The 23,841-nt window shown below is 36.3% G+C and overlaps 2 protein-coding genes across 2 annotated transcripts; one reads left to right on the forward strand and one right to left on the reverse strand.

Annotated features, from left to right (window-relative positions):
• Positions 1–1,319: 1,319 nt before the first annotated feature.
• On the forward strand, positions 1,320–17,918 carry LOC141432085 (kelch domain-containing protein 3). The gene is made up of 5 exons (XM_074093476.1): positions 1,320–1,688; positions 3,014–3,479; positions 6,156–6,351; positions 13,015–13,182; positions 14,181–17,918. The coding sequence occupies exons 1-5, from the start codon at positions 1,446–1,448 to the stop codon at positions 14,242–14,244; spliced, it is 1,137 nt and encodes a 378-aa protein (XP_073949577.1). The 5' UTR covers positions 1,320–1,445; the 3' UTR covers positions 14,245–17,918.
• A 1,200-nt stretch (positions 17,919–19,118) lies between these two features.
• On the reverse strand, positions 19,119–22,916 carry LOC141432084 (DDB1- and CUL4-associated factor 13). The gene is made up of 5 exons (XM_074093475.1): positions 22,720–22,916; positions 21,694–22,238; positions 20,715–20,881; positions 20,042–20,342; positions 19,119–19,389 (listed from the first exon to the last, which is right to left on the reverse strand). Exons 1-5 carry the CDS (start codon positions 22,796–22,798, stop codon positions 19,138–19,140), a joined length of 1,344 nt encoding a protein of 447 aa, XP_073949576.1. The 5' UTR covers positions 22,799–22,916; the 3' UTR covers positions 19,119–19,137.
• Positions 22,917–23,841: the final 925 nt, after the last annotated feature.

Here is a 23,841-nt window from a genome sequence, read left to right on the forward strand (position 1 = left end):
CAGGGTTCATATGTTGCATAAAATTGAATCTCATAATTTCGTTTCTCATAACAACCTTGAGCAGAATCATCATATCACCGAATTACTTTTCGCATAAGTATATTTTTTCTCATACTATCATTTCTCATATAATTTTGTAAAGCAGAATATTAACATCACATAATATCGATGAGAATAATATTTATATGTTCGAATAGTTGCTACGCAGAAAGACATATCTCATAATATTACTTTGCATAAAGATAATAAAAAGCAATTTTAGACAAATCTAAATTTAAGTGAAGTGGCAGAAAATTATAGTTCGCTTATTGTTCTGAGAAGTATCAAAATAGTTGTTGTTGTTGTTTCTTTAAAAAAAATATGGCTCTGTCCATTCGAGGACAATTTTGCCAGTAGTTTTTGCCGTTGTACGGTAAAAAAATTCTAGAAAACGAAATATGAGAGGTAATAGGTGAGAGGTAATGGTGGATGAACGATGACAGCGCGAACCGCGAATATAGTTGTTGTTGTTTCTTTAAAAAAATATGGCTATGACAATATGACAATGTTGACAGTCTCAAAAATGATACCAGATTAGTTTCGTAAAAAATGCATGGACAGTTGCGGTCCCTTTGACACTTACACTATTTAATACGAGAGCGAGAGAGACGGTACGATTCGAGTTGCGAATTTCGTAGTAGCCCTGCAGTCTATATCGTATTCTCGCAGTGGCGATAAACTACTAGTGTAGCCAACCCTACAGTTTTAACTGTAGATCTAGTTTTTTGGAAATTCTGTCAGTTTTTAGTTTTGGCCTCGACATCTACAACTTTTTATTTAAGATGCTGGCGTCATCCATTTTATTTGCTACGTAATCCGTAACTGAGTCAGCTCCAGTAAAATTTACTACTTATCGGACTGAAGGTAATTGTCAAAGTGTACCTTTATTGTAATAATAATACCTAAGTATAGACTATTTTTAAGGCAAGCTCCTCAAAAATCGCTAGTTGTACATTGTCTGAGGTGCTGGATTAGCATGACAAAACTATTTTTAGATAACACTAAACTTGACGTAGAATAAATGTATCTTTTGAGACTTTTTACATTTAATTTGATTAAAACTTTTTATGATTACATGTTTTTAATTCTTTCCCTATGATGTATTTTATTTATTACTCCGTATATCATTAAATATTACTAAATAACAAAAAGATGTAGTTTTACTGTTTTTATTTGCTATTTACAGTTTTCTAGTTTTTATCAAGCATATCTACAGTTTTACTCTATGATGGGGTTGGCAACACTGTAAACTACAAAAAAAAAAGTAACTGTCAGTGTCAATGTTATTGTTATTAATTGTTGTCAGTGTCAGCCGTCAGGTCAACATTTTCGTATAAAATTCCGAAATTGATCAATAATATTCGCTGAGTAGAATAGATTTGCGTTAGTCGGTGTTTGAAGTCAAAATGAAATGGACCGTTCGACTTGAAGGCGGGCCGCGGCGAGTTAATCACGCCGCGGTCTGCATCGGAGACAAAATCCTATCATTCGGAGGATATTGTTCTACCGAGGACTACAAGGATTGGGAGCCGATTCCTATCCATGTACTAAATACGGATACCCTAAGATGGTCAGCGGTTAACTATAAGCAGCTAGATGTTGTGCCATTTCAGAGGTACGGGCACACTGCGGTAGCTTACGGCGATAAGGTATGTGTTACCTATTTATTTTTAGATGACTACCCTGGCTGGCTATTAAACGGGACGAAAATCATAAAGGTTACCATCCATTCGGATATTCCCTGCTTTCGATTTTTCTACCCACGTTTCCCCTCATGGTATAAATTTAATTTTAGTGTCTAAATTGTGTGTACTTTTTGAAATGACAGTTTATTTGATCAAAATACCTACATTGATACATCTAAATAAATATTACCTCTTTACAAATAAAATTAAATACCTACTCATTTATAAAACATAAAACAATATCAATAAAAGCAAATGCCGCATAAGTTGACTATCATAGTTTAGGTAATAATTAACTGTGTAAATAAACCTGTCTAATAAACTAATTTCAATAGATAGTATCTATTAGATACAGATGACAAACTTTGATACAGAAGCAAAATAATGTGACATGCACATTATAACCACTAGCTTTTGCCTACAACTCTGTCTGTGAAAAATCTTTAGTTCCCATAAACGAGAACTGTGCAATTTTATCCTATGTAGTTCCCTGTGGTCTTAAACAATCTCCGTACCAAGTTTTATCTAAATCAGGGCAGCAGTTTAAGAGTCAAGAAGTAGCAGACAGTTACTTTTGCATTTGTAATATTAGTAAGGGTGTTGCCCAATACTCAAGAAGTTTGCCAGCTATTGTACTGTTAAGATTATCTAGATAGACAAAGTTTCTGTTTCCTTCATAAGCTTGCTTCTTGCTAGTAGGCTAACTTGTTCCCATCATATCATTTTTAATACAAATAGGCTGCAGAGGATTTATTTACATTAGTGTAGGTACACTTATGTCAATGTCTTCACAATAAAAATGTGCTACATGAAACCTAAAACTAAACCAGAATAAAATTAAAAATTGAATGTCTTACAATAAACATGTCATCAAAAACACTTGACAACATTTCTATTTAAACAATTTTAAATTTGCATGCAAAACAGATGAGTTTGCAGTTGATTTTCAACAAATAGTGAAGGAATATATTATAACTGTCATTTAATCTAATAGTTATGGCAATTCAAACACCATTATTTGCCCAGTAGATGTGAAAATTATTGTGTTCAGAATAATAATGAAGCATACATGAATCCATAAACTTTAACTACATAAATTTTAGGTGTTAATACATATACCTATAAAGAGCAGGTGACCTTTGCTTGGCTTGGCATTTGATCAAAAAAGTAGATAACTTCATCACAATGTTTGAAAAAATCATTGATGATGAATAAAAATTTGTTCAACAAATCTTCTACTTAATAACAAATTCCCTTTTCTTATTTTAATTTTTTTTTCCTCTTTTCAGGTGTTCATGTGGGGCGGTAGAAATAATGCTGTAGCTTGTGACACACTGACAATATTTAATACTAGAACATTAGAATGGTCCACACCCCCTGTATCAGGAGTAATTCCATATGCCAAAGATGGCCATTCTGCATGTGTCATAAAAGATAAAATGTACATTTTTGGTGGTTTTGAATATCTTACTGACCAGTATTCACAAGAAGTTCATTGTTTGAACCTGAAGTCTTATGAATGGCAGTTTATTGATGCTAAAGGTACACCACCGTCGCATAGAGATTTTCATACTGCTGTGGCAGTTGGCGATAGAATGTACATATTTGGTGGTAGAGGCGATTTGAATAGCCCCTACAACTCACAAGAAGAAATCTATTGCCCACAAATATACTATTTAGATACTAAAACGGAAGTATGGGTAGCACTTAATCCTACCAGTGTTTGGCCGGAAGGAAGACGGAGTCACTCTGCATGTAAGTATTATAGCTTTGACTGAATTGCTTTCATAAAAAAACTATAATATTTGGCCCACTTGTGCCCATGCACTTCCTATTTCAGCATATTTATTTTAAAGTTATCTGAAATCGAGTATTAGATATGTTCATTTCAGAGGTAGTGGAGATAAATATAAAAAATATTATGTTGTATTACATACTAGCTGTTGAGTATAATACAATACAATACAATGACTCTTAATTGTACACCCCCATCCCCATGTTAAATTTACAAATTTCCAGGTAGTTTTAAATTATCCTATGTTAATTCTGATTAGTTATAAGTTATAATGTATCTGTGTGGCAAATTTTATCCAAATTCTTCAGCCATTTTCACATGAAAGAGTAATAAATACGAGTATACATACAGACAGACGGACTCACAAACTTTCACACTTAATATTAGTAGAATAGGATGTAATTGTTGTAAATTAGGAAATTAAAATAAAATGTACAGTCAAGGTCATAAATATAATGACCTTGATGTATGTGTTACCAAGACGTTAAAAATATCTAGGTACCTACACTTTTATGTCACTAACCATTAGGTCAATGTAGACATATATTTGACGCTACACTTGATAGATATTTATGTCCTTGAATACCTACATTCTTATGTCCTACTTTATTTACATATTGTATGTGTGGTATATGTTATGCCTATCCAATTTATTAAAAGTGTAAACAAACCGATTTTATCAAAATTCTTGTATAAACACTCACTTGTATCAAATCAATAACACATTTTATATATAATTCGTGTCTTAACTAGATTTCTAATCACTTTTTTCACAAAAAATCACTTGATTTCAATATTTATTTTTCATTTGAAAAATCTTCGTCGAAATCTGAAGTTTTTTCTTGATTGAAACATGTGTATAATCTGTAGTAGCATAGACTAGCATAGATGGTGGAAAATTTCACATTTTAAAAATCGATTAATGCGCCGCGTGGATGTATAAGCGAATTTTATTTACTTTCCTTAAAATTAAAAAGTAGTTACTGCTATTATAATTGAATAAACAGTCTTTGGAATGAAATCAAGTATTGTAAATAATAAAATAGACAAAAATACTTTGATCTATTCAATTAATAAATTAATCGATTTACTGAACAGAAAAAAAAAGAAAACATCTATTCTTGAACAATGGATAAAAATATTGGGATTATAGTTTTATGTATGTCACGAAATGGTCCCAAATCAGCAATCTGCCGGTCTTCCGAACGGCGCTGGTCTTCCTTTGGGACCAAACAGATTAATTATTTTGCAATAGGTTCTAGGTTTTCACATCATTGAATGTCTGTGGTCGGATAAATGGCGTCTTTGTTTACACTTTTCATAAATTGGATCGAAAGACAATATAACTTAATTTGTCTTAACTTGTATCATTAACACAACATTAAACAATTTCAATGAACCTACTTTATTTGCGTACGTCATCACATCAATGTCATCATCATCATTTCGAGCTATGTGCGTCCCACTGCAGAGCACAGACATCTCAGAATGTGAAGGACTGCGTCGTAGTTCCCAGACGGGCCCAGCATGGATTGGGCTCTTCACACTCTTGTGGTAAATTTCGAATGTAATTTCGCATGTGAAGGGGTCTTATCAAACTACTCGTAAACCAAATGACATCTAAATCAAGTTAGCGGTTTAAGCGTGAGGCTGCCACAGACAGACAGACAAAGTTATTTTCGAATTTTTAATATTAGTTTGAATTAATGACACACGGTATCTTCGAATTCTTTCGGAATATTTCATTTTGGCATTTTGGGGAAGGTTTTTTCAGATTTACTTTATTGTAGTTGACCAATGTTGCCATATATTGATCTATTTTTAATGTGTAGGTACCGCGTTGCAGACGTGATTATATTATGACTATAAAATTCCGATGAAAAACCTTCACAGACATATTATGCAGTTTAAGAACCTTTGCACACCGCGTTTTATAAACACGCCTTCAACGCGAACGCGCGTTTGTATCGATGTCGGCGGCCGATCGTAAAATCCGCCAGATCACGAAATCCCTAGGCATATCGTGAAATGGCGCCATTTTATGAATTGGATAAGGGACATCCGCCATATCGTTCAAAACTCACCGTTTAACGATTTGCCTAGAGACATGTAGGCAGATCATGAAATTCCTAGGCATATCATGAAACGCCGCCATTTCATGATTTGGCCAGTTTAGACAGATCATGAAATTCGTAAGCATATTATGAAACGCCGCCATATCGGTTCTGGCACTGCGCCGGCCGCTGCCACAACGCATTGTGTTGCATCGTTGTGCTCATGCGTTGTGATCACAATTCATACTAACCACTCCTCGCTTCGCTCGTCGCTCCTAAGTTATTATTTTTTTCGGCAAAATCACGAGGTGCCCGGTATAAAGCTAGGAATATCGACGAATGCATTGTTCTAATCGATCTGCCGCATTGTTTCTCAGGCACATCGTGATACCTATGCGTGGCCAACATTTCGTGATCTGGCGGATTTTACGATCGGCCGCTGACATCGGTACAAACGCGATACGCACGCGAGTCGTATAGCTGCTCTATGGAAAAAAAACGCACTATCGACGCGCTTTTCTACAGTACTAGTTTCGTAATAATTATTTAGATTTATTGTGTACTTATTGTTTATTATTCTAGGGTACTACAAGGGCTACATGTACATCTTCGGCGGATATAATGGCAACACAAAGACTCATTTCAATGATCTCTTCAGATATTCAATACAAGATAATTATTGGGAACTAGTAAATGTAAAAGGCGTGCTGCCGACGAAAAGGAGACGGCAGGCTTGCATCGTTCATAAGGACAAAATGTTTTTATTCGGTGGCACAAGGTAAGGTGTTGTTTACCTTCTATTCTAAAGCTTTTAGGCGGAACTTTTAGTCGCCGATGTTGCCATATACACTACGCATATACACGATGATTTCAAATCGGTGATCAGGAATTGAAAAATATTAATAACTTGATAAATTATTGCAGTTTAGCAGGTGAGATTCTCACGCAAATAGCTCACTGTTAATTGCAACTAATGATGTTGTTAAAAACAATAACCACGTGGTCATCCTACATTAATTATTATTGAGGTCAAGTAGATACCTATAGGGAATTCCCCGTAGGTATGTCTTGTATCTTACGTCAATATTCACGACTTTGTTATGCATTTGATTTGACAATGACATCTTATTTTTAACCGACTTCAAAAAAGGAGGAGGTTCTATGTTCCAATGCTTGTATTTTTTTTTATGTATGTTCACCGATTACTCAGTCAATTGTGAACCGATTTTCAAAAATCTTTTTTTATTCGAAAGAAAACCTCTGAGGTGGTCCCTTTGTCACCAAGTCAAGGTGTGATGATGGGATCCTAGGGAAATCGAGGGCAAACCTCAAAATTTATACGCACTTCTATGGCGATTTTGGCATTTTTAACCGACTTCAAAAAAGGAGGAGGTTCTATGGTCCAATGTTTGTATTTTTTTTTATGTATGTTCACCGATTACTCAGTCAATTGTGAACCGATTTTCAAAATTCTTTTTTTATTCGAAAGAGTATTCTTCTGAGGTGGTCCCATTGTCACCAAGTCAAGATCTGATGATGAGATCCTAGGGAAATCGAGTGCAAACCTCAAATTCTATAGGCACACTTATGGCGATTTTGGCATTTTTAGCATTAAGATAAGCATTTACATTCAGAAAGTATAATTTGGTAACCTGGATCTGATGAAGAAGACCGTAGATGACCAATGGAACTTGTCAAAGCTAAGTAATGCTTGCTCGTCTATAAACGATCATGATTAATAAACCTAGATAAGCGACTAAGAAAAAGCTTTAAGTTAAGGATTCTTTTGAACTGATCTGATGCAGAAGCCGGAAGGTAGGTACGTAACGGAACTCTGTTATAAAACAATGTAACTAAGCCGTGTTTGGGCTTAATGGAATCGTTCTGAGATGAACTTTGGCTTCAAATCACTAAAAAGTGAGAAATAAAGAATTTTTTTAACATAAAAGTAAAACCGACTATAAAAAATAAAAAATAACAAAAAATGCAACCGACTACAAAACCCTTCAAAATATTTTTCTAGGTAGGTAGGTACCTACTAGCTCGAAGTCGGTGACTCAGCACGACCCAGCAGGAGGGATTTGAGGTTGGCATTTATGTAGGTGAGGTAGACAACTATTGTTCCACTCCTGCTGGCTCTTGCTGAGGCACCGACTTCGAGCTAGTAAGTACTACCTACCTAGAAAAATATTTTCAAGGGTTTTGTAGTCGGTTCCATTTTTTGTTAATTTTTAATTTTTTTGGAGTCGTTTCTACTTTTTTGTTAAAAAAAATCTTTAAATTAGTCATAAACTAAGTAGATATAAAACTGAGGTTGTAAGCTCAACACTAAACCATTAGTGGTAAAAAATTAGAAATAAAAATTAATAACGTATAAAAAACCTTTGTTCCATGTTACTGCGACTCAAACATGACCGATATCAATTACCGAATTAGAATAATAGGTACGTGATTTGATTACCTACCGATAGAAAAAATCGCGTTTAAAAAAATACCGTTCGATGATAGATCTTTTATAAAAAAATTAATTGCGGCCCCGCAGTGTATTAACATTGGGATATTCTCGCGACGTGTAAATAAGGCTTTAGTTGAGCTCCTATCACGTGCATGCATTTTGTTTATATATAAACGAGTTTGCTAGAAATGACATTGAATTTATCGACAGACGTAAGCTGTTTTGGAGGTCAAGTTAAATTAAACTTGGCAAGGGCACGACTGTGCCCCATGATATATTTTAATTTTCTTCCTGTAGCCAGAAGAATGTGTCCCATCATTGTTCCAAAGCTTTTTTTTATTTTCGCCTCTACACCTGTCTGTCCTTCAGCGAAGAAGGTCTGCGTTAGAATCTTAATTTAAACAGAGAAGGCGTCACAATATCCGTCTCATAAAATAACAGGAACTTAACAGAGTGTTGAAACAGATAGGTACCTCAAGGTACGGCCTCATGTAGCCGCTCGACGCTCGTTTCCAGCGACAAATCTGGTCACGTGACCCTATTTTGAATTTCCCGCGACTCAAAAAAGTAGCGTCAAGTCGCCGCGTGGAACAGCACCGTCAAGATGGTTGCTTTCAGAAATGATCTTTGTCTTGGAAGCTGATTTTCTTAACCTTCTTTGGTGGCAATCGTGGCAGTGGTATCTACAAATAAAAGAAGTTGAACTGAATGAAAACAAAAAACTAACAAACAGTGTTTTTTTCGAAATTGAAGAGGTTTTTTTCCAGCGATAAAGCTCAACATTTTCAGCTTTGTTGCTTTAATAATATGTCATGTGAACAAATTTATCGCTGCAAACGAGCGTCGAGCGGCTACATGAGGTTAAAAAAAACCTTTATTGCCACAACTTATAATTAGGGTTTATTCAAATTATTTTGCAAATTATTTGCTCTCAAACTATTTATCCCATATTTTTATTTAGGCGAAATGTTAATTCTCAACTCAACGTTTCGCACTGATACCATTTCCCAACTAATGATTTGATAAATTATTATTATGCAAATTATTACCTGGTTTTTTTTTAAGATGTCATTTATGTTTTCGTCAACTATATTGATTGGCATACGTTAATTTAGCAACATATTGAATGGCATCCAAGCTCCGATCAACGATTAGTACCATCCAAGCTACTTTCCTAGTGGCAGTTATCCTGGCTGCTATAAAAAAACCTAACATCGAAGGCTAAGGCGGGAGCGAAACGGAGCTGAACCTAAACTATCCAAGAAGCTTCTGCTCCGAACCGGAGGGGGGCTATAATTCCCTGTGCATCGCCGCACACGGTTGCACCTGTAGTCTACGGATTTTTCAATCCATAGGGAAATAAAACCGGATAACTCACGTCTTACATCGAGTTTAGCTCGACATGTTACGGGCTAATTAACAAATCTGAAAGTAGCTCTGTCTATCTGTCCCTTTTCACGCTTCAACCACTTAACAGATTTATACAAAATTCGGTATAGAAATAGTTAGTCCCGAGGTAGGACACAGGCTACTTTTGATCCCGGAAAAATTCATAGTAGGTACCCACAGGAATGCGAATTCTACACAGACACAGACGGACTCGCTGGCAATAGCTAGTTTAACTATAAGTGAATCTCACGGTAGTTTCATGTTCAAACATTTCGCAATCCACTTGCTTATTTTGTTATTTTAATAAGGCATGTTCATCGTGTGATGTGTCAGGAAGTCCACATCGCGCTGTTGTTTGCGTTTTCCATACATTAACATCCAGTTTACGCACAAACGATTCCGTTCGTAATCACTCACATAATTAAATAATATTCACCGAGTTGCTACGAATCACTACGGAAATAGGTGTTGATTGCCTTGACTTTTCAAGTACGTAATGGTTAATTGACCGATTTTGAGGTTCCGTATTAGTACCACTACCATGAGTTTACAGTGACCGTACTCGATAGCGACTTGTACAGCGCCTCTACAAATAATTTACGCCGTCGCTAACGAGAACGGTCACTGTAAACTCATGGTAGTGGTACTGGTTTCTCCATCTCTCCGTCTGGCCTCTCGCGTGTCTGTCTGTCAGAGACCTTTTATCTCGCATAATTTGACCTACCCACGACTAATGTAACTAATAATCTACGCAGTGTGAGGTCATTTTATAATCGTTGGCTGGGTCCTCCTTTATTTTTTACTTACATTTTATCTTTATTGTTTGTTGTCGTGGGAACTATGGCCCAAGCCCTCTCATTCTGAGAGGAGGCCTGTGCCCAGCAGTGGAACTTATATAGGCTGGGATGATGATGATGTTGTTATAGCGTCGACAGAAATACGCATTATGTCATTGTATAATTTTCAGCGATATAATCAATTATGGTTCTTGACAGACAGATAGACGGATAGTGTAGCGACATTAATTAAGAAGGTTCCGTTTTTGACCCTTCGTGTACAGAACCCTAAAAATATATTGACCTATTCTATTAAACTGGCTGTAGTAAATAAGAAAAGAAGTTACTTATGTATCGTTGCGATCCAGATCCAAATTTCTGGTATTATATTTCAAGATATTTTGTAATCGGATCATTCAAATATTATAGTAGATAATGTTGCGAAGTCACTTAGTTTATATCTTTTTGTCGAATTTGCGTCTTCACGAAGGCTACGAAACTTTGACTCTCTTCTCTACCGGATTTACTTACTACGCTCATGACACTAAATACTGTTCAGTTTAAAATTTATACCTCAAATATTTTGACAATGTTCTTTTATCAAACGATGGTGACAAAAATACGATGATATGTTTAAGATAGCAAACTACAGCTGTGTTGACTCTATTTGATAATACTTTCGAGATGTGTTTTTAAAATAATAGCATGTAGAGTCTTGTTGATACAGTTCTATAGGTAGTTCCCAAAACAATAGAATATGTACAAAATACAGACATTAGGTACGAAACTGTTACCGAATTTAATGGAAACATGCGGAATAATCTGAGTTGGAATAGACATTTTTTAACTAACGCGTTTAGGTTTATTAACTTTATCTGTATGTAACCCTGTATCTATGTATGTTACGGAATCTTTGAACTTGATTTTCATCCACTTCTTATTGTGGTATTGACGCGAAATTTAGCAATTATAATGTAGTTCTGATGACATGGAATAATATTATGGTACAGTCAAGGGCAAAGATATCGACACGGCCAAAGTTGCAAAAATATGTATACACGGCCTTAATATTAAGTGCATAAAGTCGTGTGTAGGTACATATTTTTGCAACTTTGGCCGTGTCGATATCTTTGCCCTTGACTGTACTATTGAGCTTATCTGATGATGGAGCCGGAAGCTAGGCACGTAAGTAGCCGTAGATATAATCGAAACCAATAGTGTATTGGTACCTACCAATTCTGTGCAGTGTGCCGATAAAAACTTTCTACAGTCGCGCATGCATAGTCAAATTGCGTTTTATAGTTTGATTGAAGTAGGTACTTAATACTAACTTTTGATACCGCATTTACACGTTTGGTGAATGATGAAGTAAGACGGAAAAAAGTAAATACCTAGTAGATTGTACAACAAGAGCATAAAACGAGCCATTTTACCCGTGTTGTTCATATAGCCACACGAGCCGGTACGGCGAGGGTGGGTAGACACGTCGAGGGGAAAATGGGTGTAATGCTTGAGTTTCACACTTTGCTTTTCACTTTGATGGCGAGGAAATGAAATATCAACAGTGGAAACAATTGTTCACTTACTATGGTACCTTTTATTGTTCATGCATTACTATAATAATTATATTTTTTTAGTTTTATTGATCTATTTTGATTGATTTTTAGTTTTATATAAATTAAAAATTATCAAAAAAAAATATTTAGAAACTTCTTTGTTTGTGGCTATTTACACCTGATTGCCTTGGTCTTAGACGAAGATTTTACTTTATGCACTAGAACATAAAAAGTCATTTTATGTCGCCTAGATTCAGCATAAATACGAACTTTACGAGCATGATAAGTGAAAAAGATTTTTTTAAATGACCTTTTTTTACTCTACCATATGACTATGTCCTGTGCGTTTGCTAGCGCTTACTATAAGTGAGGACCCAGCTTATATAAAATAATAAAAAATATCATGGGACAATTGACACCAATTGACATAGTCCCATTTTAAGCAAAACTTGTGTTATGGATACTAGGCAACGGATAAATATATTTACCTATTATATGTATAAATACATACTTAAACACATAGTAAACGGCCATGACGCGAGAACAAACATTCGTATTATTCATACAAATATCTGCTCCGGCCGGGGATCGAACCTGGGACCTCAAGCTTCGTAGTCAGGTTCTCTAACCACTTGGCCATCCAGTCCAGTGGCGTAGCGTGGGTATCAGCCGCCCGGGGCGGAAGAAAATTTTGCCGCCCTCTCTTATTTGGGGTTCTCATTCTAATCGGTTCGAATCGTAGGTGCGACATTTTTTTTTATGGAATTATCATCATCATCCCAGCCTATAAACGTCCCACTGCTGGGCACAGTCCTCCTCTCAGAATGAGAACACTTGGGCCGTAGTTCCCACGCGCGCCCAGTGCGGATTGGGAACTTCACACATACCATTATTTTTTTATGGTATTATGCCGCCCGGAGCGGACCCCCCACCCCCTTGGTTTTTAAAGTCTATTATAATCTACAGACGTATTGTTCTCTACTCAATTCAATCCGTTACAAACGTGCGACCCGTAAAAAAAGTTCAGAGGCCAAACGTGCATGAACTACCTATTTTGCTTCATTTGGAATTTCCAACATTATATACCTACCTGCTTAGTTATTTGCACACGACAATAGTCAATTTATGTAAATAGCAAATACGCTCACGTTTGAACTTGAAAACAAAATACAAGTTTTCTAAAGAATGTTTAATTTGAATAATCCAATTCTGCACCAACTTGATAGATATAATAAAAAATTAACCAAACTTTTTTTCCTTTTCAGCCCAGAGGCAAAGAAAAGTATTAGACCTGATAATCAAGATGACAATGAAACGTTGCTGGACAACAACGATCTCTATATTCTAGATCTAGCACCGACACTAAAAACGTTGTCGATACTAGCAGTGCTGGAATACAACCTGGACCAGTCCTCACTACCCCGCGATATTATGTGAGTTATATTCTATTTTAGTATTATAAGTTGATTATCACCTCATACCCGATCATCAAGCTATCGTGCCTACTTGTAGTCTCGTATAGGCACCTAACTGAGGTTTGTATAAACAGAGTCAAAATTTTATAAATAGAATTAAATGATCTTCCGTTTCATGTACGTACGTACATATATCGAACCGTGAATCGCTACCACAGTATAACAAGTTTCCCTCAACTTGTTATACTGTGTCGCTAACTTCCAATTCCTCTCCGTCACAGTTTGTCCAAGTCACATGACATGATATAAAAATTTATATGCAGCGAAGGTACCCTGTTTCTTTCTCTAATAATTATTTTCATTTTACCCGCGTATTTTACCAAATATCCGTGCAATCCGTTTCTATATACCTATCTAGGCTGAGGGTATAAAATGACAAAAATTAGGCCCATCAAACTTCGAAGGTGGAAAAGTTTAATATCTCAAAAACGGCTGAACCGATTTTGATAAAACATATCTAGGAACCATTGGAAAACCTGCTTTCCTCCTTGCAAGTATACCAACCAGGTACCGACCCAATATACTTGCAAGACTTGAAAGTATTTTTCCATTAAAGTAAGTACTACTACGTCAAAATTCCAAAATGCAAAATTATATCTTATATTCATACACATAAGGTTCAGATTGTGCTTATACGTGAAATAAAATACTTTCAAAGTATTTTACGTCTTGATTGGAATATTTTGAATCTTATCTGTATAACAACAAGGAAGCAAGTGTTCGACTCGTTGCGTTGGACAGAAAATACTTTGAAAGTATTTTGATACTTGCTTTCTGCACCTGGTATGAGAAGGTGGACGTACTTTTAAGCCCTGGTACGCGATTTAGCAAGTATAACCCATCCCTATCACCTCGGCCGCTCCGAAATATCTGATGGCGACTGTACCTGTCCTGTTTGCGGCAAACATGGCCAAACAACTAGAACATCGGATTTATTCAAAAACTTGTTTTTTCAGATTGGACATCCGGAGCATGTCGACGCCGAATCGCATCAGCAGGCCCATAAACCAAGCGGGCTAACACATTTCAGTGTCACCTTTGTCTTCACTTTTTGGGAGCACTATAACTAGATTCCTAGACTTAGAGCCTGTTTCACCACCTATTTAGATTGATAACTTTTATGTAGCAAATTCGCACAAAACAAACGGACGGCACCACACATATCTGTCACATAACATTTATTAATGAGTGGTGAAACAGGCCTTTAGTGTACCATCAGCCAAATGGTCTACCACCCTAAAGTTGATAATCGTTTGCATGTCACAAAACAATAATGCCAATAGACGTATCTGTCAACTTGAAAGTTCGACTTTAGCGACATATTCATTTGATAGGAACTTGTTTAAAAATTGATAGACCACTTATTTGGCTGATGGTACCTACAGATATATTGAATAATGTTTTGCTATCGTATTTTGTCGGAAAAGTTCGTATTTATCTTGCTTACTTAATGGGGAATGGATCAAAATTTTAGAAACGCTTGAAACTTTTTTTTATCGATAGGAATAACCTTTCTAATTAACAGAAAAAATATCAGATTTTTAAGTAGCATCAATAATTAAAAAAAATGAAAGACTTCTTTACCGCCACATTACGATAGTCCGGTCGGTTACGGGTTGTTCCATAGCCCAGAACAAAAAATTAAAAAAAAAGGAGTTGTGTGTCTTTGACTCGTTCGTTTTGACAGGTGACACTTTACCGGCCCGGATAATACCATCATGGAAATACCGACCCCGTTTTTCATGTACACGCCCATAGAAACTGACATGAGCTTCTATGGGTGTGTACATGAAAAACAGGGTAATTTTTTTTGGGTCAGGTCAGGGTTTTTTAAAGTTTTTGTTCTGGGGTATGGAACAACCCGTAACCGACCGGACTATCCTAATTTGTCTTCAAAGAAAACTCTTTATTTTTTTAATTAATTAAGGCTACTTAAAAATCTGTTATTTTTTCTGTTATTCAGAATGGTTATTCCTATCGATAAAAAAAGGTTTCAACTGTTTCCAAAATTTTCATCCATTCCCCATTGGCTTCAGTAAACTTCAGTAAGCTAGTTAAGATCGCTAGATAAAAACGAACTTTTCCGACAAAATACGGTGGCAAAACATTATTCAATGCATCTGTACTTATTTTAATGTATTTTGCCCACGACGAACACGAACAGTAGATATATGCATAGAAACTGCCGCCCGGTGGAATCTCAAACACTGATGATATTCTGAAGAAGTACTTAACCTGAGTGCATTAACGAACTGAGCTGTAACGAGTCGAAGTTACGGAAATGATAAAACAAGGTGTATAATACCGACACGAAAATCTATACAGCTAAATATTTTTAGAGAATCCACTCGTCAGAATTTGTCTCAAATGTGTCCTTCGAAGATCAGTGTTATCAACTCAGGTAAAAAAAATCCGTTAGCTCTTATGAATTATTGTGCTAAACCATACATAACGGAAGACCACGATTTAATGGCAGCATTTCTAGTGTAAATCTGCAAATGAAATCTTATTTACTTACGTCATATGTTCTCAATCTCAACCTTATTTTGCCCACCGATTCCTTTTTTTAAAGCTGCCCATCGGTATATTTGATAATTATAGGCCTCCGAAATGTATCTAAGCGGACGTGTGCAGTTAGAGTTGCTCATACTATTTTTAATAGGCCTCTGGTGCAAACCGCGTCAGCAACCGTAGGCCCTAAAAGCCTTCAATGCCCACAAGGGCACGTTATAACCCACATTGAAGACCTATGATTTACATGAATTTATTTGTAACTTTAAGAACTATTACACTGTTCAGTTTATTGCATTGTTGGGCGTTTTCTAATCTCCATTGTTGAGAATTTGATCACGCAAATATTCGTTTCGTCGTGGGTCTTATGTACATTTTTATTTCCATGTGTTTTTTATTTTTATTAGTAAAAAACAGATTATCACCTAACTGTAAAGGGGTCACGGTTTAATTAGTTCGGCGATACGAGAAAATAACTGGTGGAGTAGAAACATCGCTTATACATTTATAGATTCAGTACATAATGGTTTTACATCGTATTTTATCGGAAAAAGTTCGTACTTATTTGTCGCGCTATCTCAATTAGTTTTTCATTTTGACATTTGACACTAAATAGTAAAGTTCCATATTAATGGATATGAAAATGTCAATTGTTTAATACAATAATTGATTGACACTTCGGGTGCCGTCATGCTCCGATTGAGATCCGACTTTTACCGATAGAAAACCGTTATGCACTACATTCTGTATCAAAAGCATCAAAAGTAGCTGCATAGTTTTGTACTTTGTCGTTTTACAGCAACGTACTTAACACCGTACAAATTTGGCAAATGTTTTAAAACGACACATTGAAGTTTCTGAATATTAACAATATGAATCATACTTATTGTTATGCTTGAAAATGCAAAGATTTTTTATACAGAAAAATCTCTCGCTACCTACAGAAAAGTTCATTTAGATAGGTTACTCGAGACGAACGTTTTTAAATTGTAACTTACAGTTACCCTCAAACTTAAAACCAATAACTAAGTCCGGTGAGGTGCATTCATTCAGTTTTTTTTTTGTAAATGTACGTCCTGATAACTCGTGCTTTTATGGCAAATTATATTAGAGCACGAATTATTAGCTTGTGCATTATCGACTTAAATATACTGTAACTACAACAAAGTACAGAAGTCTTATTGAGCGAAACCGACACGCACTTGGCCGATTTTTAACTTAACTTGGAACTAACGCGACGTGACCCCCAGGTTCGAAATGATGCTTTAATTCGTAGCGATTAGATTTTTTTTTCTTAAATGGCGTCGCCAGCCGGTGGCCCATGAGGGGGCAAATTGATATGGAGAATGAGAAAAGTATGAATTGTCGGTAAAGTCGAGAGCACATGAAGCTCTTCAGTTATAGTACGAACCTTACATCTACGACGATTGTAATAGCTTTGGTTCGGTTGACATTTGGCAACTTCTAGCATTTGGCAGCTGCCCCTCCCTGCCCCTCCCTTGGCGACGCCCTTGTAGCTATTCATAACAGATTTTGTAATTACTGCAGTATGTAAGATTAGGTAACTATAACTTTCCTTGTTTTGTATAAGTAAAATGACAAATGTTTAACCTCTTAACTGCCTGAGTCATCTAGTCGTGAAAGCCAATGGAATGCCTTACGCCTTTCACGATACGGTCCTCTATACATGACCTGATGAATAAAATTAATCCTTCTGCAATGGAATTAAAAATGAAGTTGATTTGTCGCTGGTTTTTCTGTGGCGTACAGAGCACGTCACTTCGTTTGTTTTGTGGCGGTGAAGAGGTTAAAAGCAGTACCAAGGAATGCTATTTATCAATATCGGCAAAATAGATATTGGGTGACATTACTTACCGGCCGTACAATACCGACATGATATTTCGTGTACACGCCCATAGAAACTTGTCAGTTTGACACCAGTTTGTATGGGCGTATACACGGAATATCGGGTTGGTATTTCCATGTCGGTATTATTCTTGCCGGTAAATAGTGTCACCCGATACATTGTAACATCTTTGAGCAGACAAAGTCCTCAATATGTAGGTAGGTAGGTATGCATTTATCTTTTTTGGAGTATGTTGTATGCGCTCATGTTTTGTGATAATTATAATGATTATAAATAACTATCTATCCAATCCGCATAAACTTATGATTTATATAACTGTAGCGAGTTTTCATTTCTAATTCTTAAAAGATTCCTGACTTTTCCTGACCACTTTGTCAAATTAAATTACCTGAACAAAACTAAAGGTGCGGACATACTATTTAAAACCCGACGTCACACCACGCTTGCATACGCCATCCGCGTGTCAGTACTAATCAGTCACATATATTATAGTCAGGTGCAGGGTGCAGATAGAAACATGCGTTGGACGACGTGGCGTGGCGTCGCGTTGTTATAATATTTGTTATGTTTCCGCCTTTATACTTCTACTTCAGGGCAGACAGCCAACCAGCGTACAGTGGGGGAGCAGAGGTGAGAGCGTTCTCTGTTCTGTTCGTTCCGTGCGCTGTCCAGGGCCCGTTTAAAGGTCTCTCTCTACACATTACATCGTATCATGCCATGACCGTAATAGGAACGTGTCAGACGGAGTGTCGAACGCATACAATGGCACGCGACGGTGACGGTTGGTTACGAAAACCAAAATGCCTCTTCTCAATACCTATAGAAAAAAACCATACCTATGTTAAGAATTTTTCGTAGTATAGGATTTGAGTTTTTTTTTTGTGGATTGTTTTGTTTTATGTAGATTTTGGTACATCTCATAACTTTCAAGTCGCAAAATGATGACGTCGCTCCTAGTCAATATCTATTAAGAAAAAAAAATGTTCTAAGTATTTTTCCGCCGGCTGCTACCGTGGCACACTTGCTTCGTTCGCTTGGCTCGCGCGCTGTAAAGTCACAGTTCGTCCTAACGACTGCTCGCTTCGCTCGTCGTCGTACCTAACGGAGCTACAAGTGGATACAACGCAGTACTAGGAGGTACTTTTCTAAGTAAGATGTAGTCATTTAGAGATTCAGTTTTTCTGCGACGAAGCATATTTGCGATGCAGCTCTATGCGATGTGGTCATTTTGCGATCTGGTCACTCTATTAATGACCACCTACTACTATCTACTATGAAAAAGTGATGAACAATAAGTCAATAAAACTTCAGTTTTCCCTGACTTTTCAACTTCTCTGACTTTTACTGACTACCTTGAGCTTCCCTACCCTCCCGGAAAGTGGACACCATATCATTAACATTATAATATAGAAAGGTAAATTGAAAAGGGCAATGCAAGGCGAAGAATACTGACATTGGGAGTCAAATCCACATTGGAATTAGGGCTTAAAAAAAATTGTATCAAATAAAACACTAGTTAAAAACGCGTCTATATTTTATTCATGTTCCTTAACAACATGCTTTTGACGTTCAGCCACATGAGGCACCGCGCCCGGCTTGCTGTGAGCTCGTCGGTTCGCATCCTTCCTCTTGTTCTTTTGTTTGATAGTCTTGAGTTCCTTCTGTGCATTGAGTATGTGCTTTGGCACATGCCTGTGTCGAGCTATCCGCCGTATTTGCGGATGATTTGCGAATTTTTCCTTCAGAGCTTCAGAATAGTTCAAAGCTGTCCTTTCACGTGGTTTCAACTGAAATTATTTAATTATTTATTTAGCAGATGATTAAATGATAAAAGTGATTAGGGAGACTAGTTGTATTGTATTGTTTTTCATAAAAAGTAAATAACGGGTTTTGGCCAGACGTCTTTCATTAACTATAATTATTCTATTATATTATGGTACATTATTACTGTTATAGTAATTTTGAGCAACCCAGAATAAATATTAACATCTCTCACTCTGTACTTTTTTATAGAAACAAGATTTATACTTATTAATCTATCTAAGTTAGCTGGCGCGGGCGCACTTGTACATATCATACTATCATACTATTTTTAATAGGCGCCCATTCGCTCCGCTCCGTGCAAACTGCGTCAGTAAGCGTAGGTCCTTATACCTTAAAATTAGCAATTGTTGTATGTTTACTTCATTTGTTTCGAGATCTCGGAAACGGCTCTAACGCTTTCGATGAAAACACATGTGAGCGTTTTCGGGGGGCGTATCTTAAGTTACGTACGTAAACAACTACTATCTAATTACACTCAAACCAGTTTGCTAATGTCGTTCGAAACTCGAAACAAAAGATCAGTTTTCTATTTCTTTCTCATATTAATCTTCAGGAAAATGGACGAGTCCTAAGTGACATTAACATTCCAGTTCTACTGTAAAATGATGTACTTACAACGCCAAGTTTCTCAGAGGCTCTAGCCTTCCACATCCTTATATTCATTTCGTCAGAACCCGTCAACACATATTTGTCGTCTAAGGACCATTTAACACAAGTCAACCTCTGCATTCTCTTTGTATGATACACATCACGAGAGTGACCTTTAAGACTTTCAAATATTCTAACAGTTTTGTCATAACTGCCGGATACAAATTCTCTACCAGTAGGTGAATAGTCGACGTCAATCACAGCTGAGGTGTGGTCCATGTGGACATTTACTGGTTGCTTTAGTCTTCTCATGTCAAATGTGTATAAACTGAAAGGGATTACAATTATATTGATTTCTTATTATGTATGTGCTTATTATTATTTTATATGGATTTGATTTTTAATTTTGTTAATTTCTTTTTTCAAGCCCACATTGCAAAAACAGAGGTCATAAGTTTACCCACTAAGTATTTGTGTCTGTCGTGACATCACAGATCACAGCTCCACTGACTGATGGACTGAGGACTGATGTTGATGCAGGTTTTTTTAATCAAAAGCTAGTTTATTTAAGATTGTTCTTAGTTACATTTTATTAAAATCGATTCAGCATATTTAATGCATTGAAATTTGAAATGACAATGTCAGGAGTTTTTCAACTTATTTTCTTCTACATTGAAGTGGTTTTTAACAAAAAACTTACTTGTAATCTTCATTGGCCACAGTGAATATAAAAGCTTCCATAGGGTTCCAGGCCAGGGTATTTGGCCTCAACTCCATCACAACTCGCCTCAACGGCCCAGATTCACGACAATCATACAGAATAACACTTCTGTCACTAGCACATGAGGAGAGGATGTTAGTTTCTACCTGAAATGTAAAATTTTTATTTAAAACCAACTACAAAGACCTTGAAAATATTTTTTTAGGTACCTACTAGCTCAAAGTCGGTGACTCAGCACAAGCCCGCGTGGAACAATTGTCCTCTACCACACCTACGTACTATGGGTTTCAATCCCTCCCTTTTTTGAAGTCGGTTAAAACGAAAATTCTATACTGACTGACTCAACAATGCTCATTCCAGGTCTCAGCATACTTATAGAAAAATGAAATTTTGCATATTGAATGTCTAATATATTTTAACTCTATGGCACCCTAGAGTCCATAAAAGAAAAAGAGGTAGGCAATTTAAAAGGTGGACCAATGAAATCGAAGACATAACCAGAAAGACCTGGACCAGATTAGTACACTAAGGAAGTGTGAAGAAAAATGGGGGAGGCCTTTGCCCAAAGGCACACAGAATCGGTTATCCTAGATTAAGGGAAAACTATAGATATAATGTATAACCTGTATTTCTGACATAAGGCTAAATAAAAATATAGTTTTTAACAGCAAATACAACCAAATACAGATGAGGGTGAAGTTGGGGCACCAGCTAGTAAAGGCTAATTCTGTTACTACCTAATGCAAAACAGCTGAGTACAAAAATAAAAGTACCTAGTATCTATTATCAGTGGTGTGTAGCGCTTAAGAACTATATTCCCACTGGGTTGCCTTGCCACTATTTTTTAGATCATGACAAGTTGACCATGGTTGCGAACATTATTAGCAATCAAAGTAACTAATAAATGAAAATTACTCTTCATAAATAACATTTGAAGGTAATTTAAAAAATTACCCACCTGATTGAATGATACATGCTGAAGACTGTCTACGCCCCATTTAAAGACTTTTATGGGTTCATTTCTTGTTTTTTCCCAAAGCTGGCAATGTTCGCCACATGTAGCAAAAAGAGGTTTAGACCTGTGATGAGTTATCCCAGACACCACAGACATACTCAAGAGAGTGCTAACTGGATCCTCATCTTCTTCATCTTGTACTTCTGCTTTCCAAGTCTTGATGGTTTTATCATCACCAACACTGGTGAAAGTTTTGCCGTTTGGAGTAAAGCAAATGCTTCTTACCCAGCCTTCATGAGCTATAAACTGTCTTGTACACTTTTTTGTTGCCAAGTCCCAGAGACGTATTTCGCCATCGAAAGCCCCGCTAGCTAGAACTGCGAGTCTGCTGGGATGCTTGGCCATGCTTGACACACCATCTCTGTGGCCGTCAAGACTTCCTATAAAAGGTTTCGCGAAAACCCTCTCTAGTTTGACGGCATTGAGTGCTCTTACATATTCACGTGGAGCTTCGAGCGGATGTAAAGAAGGATCATAATTCCTTGGCACTGTAAATTAAGAACTTGTAAATTTATTTTATATTTAATCTATACTAATATTATAAATGCGAAAGTGTGTGTGTTTCTTTGTATGTTTGTCCGTCTTTCACGTCGAAATGTAGCGACGTGATTTTTGGACATAGGCTACTTTTTATGACGGAAAATTCACAGGCTCCCGAGGAAATAGCGCGCGATAACCGAATTCCACAAAGCTAGTAATGTTAAGTGTAGTAAAGCTAATAGTATTATAAATGCAAAAGAGATTGTTTGTCGCTTCACGTACCCAACTGATTGTAGTGAAATTTGATAGACCCTGACAAGAACATAGAGATTTTATCTCGGAAAATTATATAGTAGCAAAGGGGGCACGATAAAGAAATTCTTCACGGGCAACAGCCAGTATTAAACAATTTTTATTGTAGTGTAAAATGTTTCAAAAAACTTAGATAAACACAAGCACATAACCTAGCAATCAAAACATGATTCATACATTTCTGAATATCCTTTTTAGTCGCACGAAGATAATCTTCTGGGTTCCGGCTGATAACTTTTATTTTAACCTTAGACATACTGGCTTATTATAGTTATGAAACAATATAAATCACAAACAACAATTCCCAGGTGGAAATTTCAGATTTTACCAAAGGATTTTACACAGACAGAGACTAGACAGAGATCAAGTGTCAGTGTCAATGTGAGTTGTCAAATATTCGTGGAAACTGTTTAAGAACAATAAAAAACTTTGCATTTATTTATATGCACTTTTTATTATTACTAAACTGACATTTTTGAAACAAAGTAAAGAATCAGTAATCACAGAAGATAAACAAATCGCCTGTAATTTACATACCGACAGTAGGTGCATAGATGAGAGTGTGTATAAAATAGGTGGTAGGTACTATATAGGGTTCTCTTTTGTCACATTTCACAATCATAATCACGTCTTAAATTAGGTTAAAATCATTCTTTAAACATACATAGACGTTCTATCTATACTAAAATATGCATGTTTTGCAAGGATTGTTTAAATTTTTGAGGAAACGGCGTGTCCTATACTAAACAAAAATCCACTCTTAACATTAAAAATTTGAGTTTTTATTTATAAACAAACAAAATAAATAATTTATACAATTGTATAATAATAAACAAAAAACAAATAAAAATAGAACTAAAATTAACTTACTCTAATCCTAAAAATCTATTTACAAATATCACCCAAGTCGCGCTATTGGGCAGGGTGTCCTTAAGTACGTTAGTACTATTATAATATATTCTGTGCCTTAAGGCTGGCTGCGTTTCCTCGTTGTATGGCAATGCCAATACGTTGACTGAGGAAAGAGCCAGCCAAAGAGTATTGTAATGTAAAGGAATGCAGCCCTATGGTCACCAGTGGAATGGGAAAGCCTCTTTTTTAAAAATCTGAAGTTTTTTTGCTTCGTGACCCCACGGACCAAGCGTTTCAACAGCAAAAACCGCAAACAAAGACTACAGTATATATAGGGGCCGCAAATATGAAATTATTTGCCAGGGGTGGCATCTATTTGGCAAACTTTTTAATATTGAAAATACAAACCGAGACATGGATGCACAGAAAAACCAGAAAAAGAGACCA

The sequence above is a fragment of the Choristoneura fumiferana genome, chromosome 10 (assembly GCF_025370935.1).
Source record: "Choristoneura fumiferana chromosome 10, NRCan_CFum_1, whole genome shotgun sequence".
NCBI lineage: Eukaryota > Metazoa > Arthropoda > Insecta > Lepidoptera > Tortricidae > Choristoneura > Choristoneura fumiferana.